The following is an 8,102-nucleotide window of genomic DNA, read 5'->3' as shown; positions in this document are numbered from 1 at the left end:
CAGCATTTTTAGTCATCAATTTCAGCATCTTCAGCAGCCAAATTCAGCTTCCAGCATCACACTAACATTATCTCAGGTAATGCTATATATCTAGTTCATAATTATGTTCAAAGTTACAGTTTTAAAGTTTTAAAATGTAGTTTTAGAGTGTTTAATAAATGTTTATCCTGTTTGTACTGTGACCTCAGGTGTGTTTTGGATTTTGGCCTCTTGAGTTTGACTCTCCTGCTTTACAGTAGTGAGTTATTAGAATAGAACTTTAATCAAATAATTAACATCATTTTAATATATTTAAGTGTCCATATTTAAACTTAAATTATTAAGAAATCAATCAAGTCTAAATAAAAGCTGAACTGAAACATTTCTGAAGAAGCATCTCTGCAAAAACTTAACATTTAGACTCGGGATGTGATCAGTTTCACCAAAAATGAAGATTTTGTTTCTGAATTCACATAAAGATGCTGCAGAACTATTGTTCTGGTATTTAGTAAATAAAACAAACAGGAAGTTGACTTGTTTGGAGGAGATTCTGTTTCCTCTCTCCAGTTTTTAGGCCTTAAATGAGTTCAAATGAGAAGAAAGTTTCGTGAATCCCCGCGGGTCCAACAATCAGCTGATGAACGCACTTCACGCACGTTCACTCTGCGCCTGACCAGCGCGTCATCTCTTTTGTTTGGTACTTTGAACGTTTCTGTCGCTTCGGTTCTGATCCAGAACCATCTCAAATGACCCCAACCCCCCACGCGCAGCCGCGGGTCCGAACTCCCCCCGGGACAGCGTCGGAACCGCGGTCTTTCACAAAGTTCCTGAGTCCAGAACCCGCCTGCGGTCCAACAAAGACCGACCGACTCACCGTAGTTCGCCGAGGAGCCCTGCGTTCCGCGCGTCATGGCACTTGGAGGGACGGACGGAGCGCGCGCGCGCCGGTGCGGGGGGGCGCCGCGCGGGGTCTGCACGCCTGGGTCCGGGTCCCGGTCCCGGTGGCTGAGAACCGGAGAGCTGCTCGGCTCCGCTCCGCTGCTGATGCTGCGGCCACGCATCTCCGCGCGCGCGCGCGTCCGCCGTGTTTACAGCGCCGCGTCACTCACGAGTCCCGAACGGCCTTAAAGGGCCCGCCGCCGCTTCCCGCGAAGACGGCCGCGCGCATCCTTTTGTTCGCGGGACGAGCGCGCGTGGAGAGACTTGATCCACCGGAAAGTCCACGCGCGGTTGATTTATTCAGATAAAGAGCGCGAACGAATCACTTTGTTGATGATGGAGTTGTTGTGGGGAAACAGCGGCCCCCGCTGGCAGGGAGCCGGTACTGCAGGCGTGTCTTTGTTCCTTTGTTCTGCTTTCTCCATCCTGAGGTTTTATAGAAACGCTGCATGACATCACCGCTAATTATTTTATAAAGCTTATTTCTTAGAGCCCGTGGATTCTTTTATTCAGGTAAAAACAATGAATTGACCGCACAAAGGTTTCCTGATGACAGAATGATCTAAATATGCTAATCTGAGGAACACAGACTGGAACTTTTCCTCTGTGAGAAGAAGCTTTGGTTACCAAACCGAGTTACAGACAACAGCAGAGAACAATCCAGAATCCAGAGGCTGCTGCGGATCAGATCTGCAAAGAAAAATAAATCGAAAAATCCTTTCTTTTGATGGTTTTGATTTTGTGTCTTTTGCTCGTCCTCCGTCTGACTGTTGGGTTTAGGATTCCAGGAACCTTCACAGAGGCTCCAGATTTTTACAATTATTCTATGTTTTCCCTCTGGGGAGTTTTTGTTTTTAAATCCCAGATGAAGACGTTAGAAGAGCATTGATGGTTGAACATCACGTCTCTGCTTTGTTTGTGTGCAGCTTGTTTCAAAGATCTTCATGTTTGATGCAGTGCTGCAGGTCAATCAAAGCCCAATTAGTGCAGAAACAAGAGGTTTTTATGCTCTGGATCTTCCAGCTGTAACGTTTCTTTCTCCTCAGCTTCTGTCATGATCTGTGCTTCAGTCAACCCCAAAATAACTTTCTTTCTCAGGGGAATTCAGCTCTGCAGCACAAATGTGACGGGATGCAGGTTTCTACAGATAATTGGAGATTCAATCTAGAAACAAAACAACCAAAATGTTTTTGTTTGGCCTGTAAGAAGATGCAGTCAGAACCTGGAGCTCTGCAGATCTGGCCTCTTTTTTTCTGGTGTCTAAAGCATAAATGCTTAATTTATCAGGACAAAAATGATCTGAAAATGTTATCCGACTGCTGAGAACTCATCCAGAGGAGGTGCTTCTCAAATGTGTTTCTAATTCTCCTGCATGGGAGAATTTTAAAGCACTTTAGTGATACTTCAGGATCTTCTAAACCATCTCTAAATCTGTCCTTTGAAAAAAATATTCTCAAAAATATTCTTAGATAAATATTTGTGGGATTTCACAAAATAAATGTTCACATCATAGAAACATGTTTTTTTCACAACTGTAGAAATATGCTTTGAAAACAAAGAATTGCAAATAAAAAACTATTTTCATGTGAAAAAGTTTTAATTTTTATGAGTAAAATGTGCTTTTCTTAAGTATTTTTGTAACCTTCTTTTATCTATAATTCTCCAAATAACAAAATAATGAATTCACTCCTTTGTGACTGAAGAATCAAGAACAACTTTTACAAATTCTGACCAACAATAATTTTCATCTAAATGTATATTAGTTAAAAAAAAAATTCAAAGCTGTTTTCAATAATAAAAAGCGAAATGATTGAGTTAATATTGAATTCATTGCTTTTCTGCAGAAATTTAAATCCGTTTAGCTTTGATTCTCTGTTAAAGTGAAGTTAAAAAAATAATTTTTTAGAAATTAATTTGTTTTTCTCCAGTTTTATAAACATTCTTTTAAAATACTTAAAGTCTCAATCCTATCATCTTCTGGTCTGTTTTTTATGGTTTCCAGTCGTCCTTTCACCTGGTCAGAACGAGAAACTCCTGCAGATGATCAACTAATACTAATCTTTATTTCTAGAGCACCTTTCAAGATAAAATCCACAAAGTGCTTCACAGTAAAACACAAAGTAAAACACAGAATATAAAGACAGAATTGAGAAAAAACTATTTTAAAAAGATGTTTTTTGCTGCTTTTTCCAGATCTGAGGCTGAGAGGAAGAGAGTTCCAGAGAGACCTTAAGTCACCTTTACTTTTTAACTGAGTTCTTTAACAACCAGCAGGTCACATGACCTCAGGGACCTGCTGGGATTGGACGGCTGCACCAGGTCCTTTATGTAGACCGGTTCTTGGTTATTAAAAGCTCAGTAAGTTAAAACCAGGATTTTAAACTGCTCTGTAGCGGATGGGGAGCCAGAGCAGCTGGAATAACAACATGTGAGTACTTGGTGGATTTGGTTGAAAGCTTTGCTCCACGCCGTTCACTCCACTGAAACAGCTCTTCTCAGAATCATGACTGACATCCTGATGCAGGAAACTGCTCCGCGCTTCTGTTGCTGGACTGAACCGCAGCCTTCAACACGGTCGACCATCACGTCCTCCTGGAGAAACTGGACTGGAGTATCCGGATCCGCTTAAACTGGTTCACTGCAGGATCCTTTTCCGAGGTATTTATGTCCTCCTCTGCATCCGTCTCTTCCGGTGTACCACAAGGCTCTGTTTTGGAATGTTTAGTCTTCATTTTATATCTGCTACCTTTGCAGCACATTTTGAGCTCTTTTAATGACATTACTTATCATTTTTATGCTGATGATGTTCAGCTTTATGCGTCTTTTAAACCTCGGGATGTTTTTAAAATACAGATTTTACGCAGGCATTTGGAATGGATGAATGACAACTTTTTCAAACTAAATGATGATAAAACTGACAAATACCACCCCAGATAGTCCAGCGGTTTGGTCCACTTTTCTCTTTCGTCAGGCCTTCTGTCAGACGGGGTAACTCTAGACCCAGTTTTATCTCTCGACTCTCATGTCGGTTCATTTGTTTGTTCCTGTTTTTATCATTTCCTGCTCGTGGACTGCACTTCTGCTTCACTTTGACTATGGACTTCATCATCACTTGTCCCTCAGCTCTATCTGAATGAACTCTTAGATTCGTAGTTGTAGAAGCTAATTTTTCTCTAACTGTTCTGGTATCGCCTGTCCGTCCTGGGATGGGATCTCTCCTTCATGTGGGAATCCCTAAGGTTTCTTCTTTTTTCCTGACTCAGGTTTTTTAGGAGTTTTTCCTTACCGGGAGGGAGGGTCTAAGGGCAGGGATAACCAGTTTATGTAGTCTATTTAGTTTTTAACTATTGTTCATATTTTGAAGCCCAATGAGGCAAATCTCTTTGTGATTTTGGGCTATATAAATAAAATTGAATTGAATTGAATTGAATTGAATTTAAAAAACGTTGCTAAACTGAGATAGAGATGCTCGTTCACGCTTTTACTTCTTCTCGTCTTGATCATTGTAACTCCATCTTCACGTCTTAGATAAAAATCTTTAGATCGTCTTCAGGTCGTCCAGAACTTTGCTGCAAAGCTTTTAACCCAAACCTCCATTGATCCTTCTGCCCTCATTTCAAACACACCTTTACAGTAAATTGATCCGATTGTTGCTGCTTCAGAACACATGAAATATTTTCCATGTCATAAAAAGTCTCCACAGATTTCTTCCTTGAAGTTTGTCATCCAGAACATCTTCTAAATAAATGAAACAGAGGATCCGAGCTCTCCGTTGGTGTAAATCTGCACAGGAAGACGTTCTGTCACACAGGTCGCTCAGACAGGTGCGTTCATCCTTCAGATAACCACGACCTGAAGATCTGAATCCAGCAGAACAACAAAGTCCTTTTGGAGCAGCAGACAGGTGCAGATAAAGCAGATGATGTCATTTTTACATCGGATGTGGCTCCGCCTACTGACCACCGTCTGGCGCCGCATTGGAGAGACGGCTATGGTTCATTTAAATAAAGGTTTTTGTCCCTCACAGACGTTTGCTTCGTCCTCTGAATTCACCGCAGTTCTTCCTGTCTCAAACATCATCTAAAGATTACCGTCAATCCACCAGGATCAGATCAAGACACAGACTGCACTGATGCTAGCTGACCCACAACAAGTCACCTGGATATCTAACCTTAAAGATGAAAGAGATGGATGAGAATAAACTTTAGAAATCTCAGATTGAAACAGAAATCTCTGCTGCTGTGATGTGACGTCATCTGTGCACAGAACTCAAACAAACTAAAACGGACCAATGAGCTTCTGCTCTGAAACACTGAAACAGTCCAATCAGATCCAGCCCTGAGATCTTTCTGGTTAAAGAAACGATTGTCTTCAGATCCTCTGTGATGTCAGGACTTAATGTCTTCCTTTAAAAAATGCAGCAGGGATGAAATATTCATCCTGGACTTCCTCTTATGATGATGCTGCGTGTTTGTGAGCCGCCTCGCCGCCTCGCCGCCTCGCCACCTGGCAGCTTTTTCAAAGGGAAAACTCTCAGCTGCTCTGAGATTAACAATCTTTTCTGTCTCAATGTTTGTAGGTGAAAATATTTAAGAAAAATAAAAGAGCAGCAGTGTTTCCAAACCTCCAGAGAGTTTGTGTTTTTGAAGGAAATGCATCTGATGTCTCATCAAAGCACTTTCAACGTTTCGTTTGACAACATCTTCTGCTCCTGAAGGAGACAAACTGTTAGTGAAGCTGAAGACAGATTTCAGGTTTATGATGATGATGATGATGATGACTTCCTCCCCCATCAGTGAAGTGAAAGTAGCATCCAGGAATGGAGACGCTGAGTCGAGGGAGGACCGACTCCAGGTTTGGACTGCAGACCGGATGTGGATTTCTGCAGGAAGTCGTGTTTAGTCGTGTTTTTCTCTCCTCTTTCCTTCTGAAGGATCCAGATCATGTCAGTCCACCTGAATACAAGAGAATTCCAACAAATTCTTATTTTCTAATATTCTAAAGGTTTTGTTTAAAATATTTGATCCAGTAAATCCCAGAACCTGAATACAGAATAATGAGAAGAATGTCCTAAAATCTACTATTAGAGAAGAAAAGCACATTTATTTATTTTATTTACACATTTGAACTAGAGTGGGGGGATCAACCCTTAGAGATGGAACGTCTCATTTTCATGAAATAATAATAGCAGACGACGGATTAGGAATCTATGGAGGACTAAAAGAGCAAAAATGAAATAAATAAATACATATACAACCTTAAATTAACTAATAAATGTGTCATTAATTATTTTAAATTCAAATTAAATAAATTAAAGTGGAAATCAATAAATAAATGTTGAAATATATGAGGCATTAAAAGATTAAAATAACCATAATACCCATTTTAAATAATTAATGACACATTTATTTATCAATTTAATGGTGTCTATATTTATTTCATTTTGGCTCTTTTAGTCCTCCATAGAACCAAACAAGACAAACACACACAATAAACACACATAAGTACAGACTCTCAATCGCTACCCAACGTGACATTTCAGAAAGTTCAGATCAACATATTTACAAAAAAAAAATGAACTTAAAAAATAAAACAAAACCAAACAAACCACAAACAGTGAAAGCTCACGTCGAGACAAAAGGAAACTGAAAAAAATCAGGATTTAAAAACAAACATAAGTGTGTTTGAGATGAATTTAAAGAACGTTCTTAAACATTGACAGAGATTAAATGGAACATAAAGGAATTTTATTTCATGGGAGCTTTAACACAAAAAGCGTTTTTCCCGGATTGTTTTTACGTCTGACAACAGAGAAGAATATCTGGTCATTATGGCATGAATGATGTAGTGAGTAATGGATATCCTAACCTAAAATCAGGCCTAGCGCTGGCGGGAACGACTAAAACTACTTCAGCATCAGGGAAGCAAGTGCAGCAAGCTCCGCCTCTCCACTCTTTGATGAGTGTTCCCCCTGAGTTATTTTCTAGGACATAGTTTCTGCAGAGCGGCAGGAGTTCAGCAGAAATTCACCTCAAAGTTGTGGGCGGGACTGTTGGAGAGGAGTACGCCCCCCACTTCCCATCATCCCTTTGTTTACACTCTCCCACTAGCTCACAGCCCTCACAACCCCGACGAACGTTAGCGGTGTAAAAAAAATGGCACAAACACCGTTTCTGTCCAGCCGTTCAGTTCTGATCCAGATTCCAGCTCAGAACAGGAAACAAAGACGTTCCTGGATCTATTTGTAGATGCATCAGAAGGGGTGGAGCTGGGAGCTTGTAGCTCCACCCACTGGATTTTCTACGTCACAAATATGATCTTTTTCAAAAAAATTTTCATCTGCTTCTGATTCACAACAAATTGAATAAAGAAATCCTCAAAAATCCACATTTAATCCTCATTTTCTTTATAAATGTCCATCTTCAGACCAAAGAACATGTTAAAAACACTAAAACAAGACGACAGAGCTCAGCTTTCTGCGTGTCTCTGTGAGTTTGGTTTCTAAAAACATGTATTGTCTGATCTGCCTTAGGAAGCGCAGGAATGCTTTTACTCTGAAAATATTTTATTTATGGCAAAAACATGGATGGAGGACAAGAGAAAACCAGGTTGTTTTTGGTTTATTTTTGGATTATTTCATTTTAGCACACATGAAAACTCAATTTTCAGCTCTTTAGACTGAATCTGATGTTTGCAGGTTTGAGCTGCAGATGTGGAGGATCCATTCAGGATGAAGAGGAAACTTTGGTGTTTCAGGACTCGAGCGTTTTTTTCATGTCATTTTAGCGCCATTCCTCAAACAGAATCCATGATGGAGGAGATGATCAGGATCTGATCGGTTTCTGAAGCTCCTCAGGTCTGAGGATGAGGAGTCATCCAGCTGGAGGATGTTTAGGACCATGGGGAGGTGAAAGGGGGGGAAGCAGAGGAGCGTTGAGCGCGTGAACGCGCGCCGGTCCCGGTGAGGATGAGGCGCGTTCAGGAGGACCCGCACGCCGACGGGATGAAGACTCCGTCCGCGCGTGGAGCCGAGGGGGGATGAAGATGAAGATCAGAGCGGTAATTAAGAGAGGTGGGGGGTCACGCGCGTTAACCATGCGCGTGTGTGGCTGATTTGGGTTCACTGCTGGCGCGTAAACTTTAGCGCGCTGGGATGTGAACCTGACCGGCAGCTGAAGGCGGGT

At 41.2% G+C, this 8,102-nt stretch overlaps 2 protein-coding genes and 1 long non-coding RNA gene across 3 annotated transcripts in view; 2 read left to right on the top strand and 1 right to left on the bottom strand.

Moving 5' to 3' along the window:
- slc44a5b (solute carrier family 44 member 5b) overlaps positions 1-1,224 on the bottom strand; it is a 41,133-nt gene extending 39,909 nt beyond the window's left edge. Inside the window, exon 1 of the mRNA XM_024259133.2 lies at positions 854-1,224. Within this exon, the coding sequence (XP_024114901.1) occupies positions 854-1,040 (187 nt within the window). The 5' untranslated portion in view covers positions 1,041-1,224. The remainder of the gene's footprint in view (positions 1-853) is intronic.
- Positions 1,225-3,053: 1,829 nt separating this feature from the next.
- LOC112137033 lies at positions 3,054-5,401 on the top strand. The gene is made up of 3 exons (XR_002917470.2): positions 3,054-3,346; positions 3,443-3,576; positions 4,760-5,401. It is a non-coding gene; the product is annotated as an uncharacterized LOC112137033 (long non-coding RNA).
- Positions 5,402-7,730: 2,329 nt separating this feature from the next.
- The window catches only part of st6galnac5b (ST6 (alpha-N-acetyl-neuraminyl-2,3-beta-galactosyl-1,3)-N-acetylgalactosaminide alpha-2,6-sialyltransferase 5b), a 7,502-nt gene continuing 7,130 nt past the window's right edge, over positions 7,731-8,102 (top strand). The window contains exon 1 of the mRNA XM_024259181.2: positions 7,731-7,977. Coding sequence (XP_024114949.1) covers positions 7,957-7,977 — 21 coding nt within the window. The 5' untranslated portion in view covers positions 7,731-7,956. The remainder of the gene's footprint in view (positions 7,978-8,102) is intronic.

Source organism: Oryzias melastigma, linkage group LG4, assembly GCF_002922805.2.
Source record: "Oryzias melastigma strain HK-1 linkage group LG4, ASM292280v2, whole genome shotgun sequence".
Classification (NCBI taxonomy): Eukaryota; Metazoa; Chordata; class Actinopteri; order Beloniformes; family Adrianichthyidae; genus Oryzias; species Oryzias melastigma.
The sequence above is the reverse complement of the archived record's forward strand: the minus strand, read 5'-3'. Positions and strand labels throughout refer to the sequence as shown.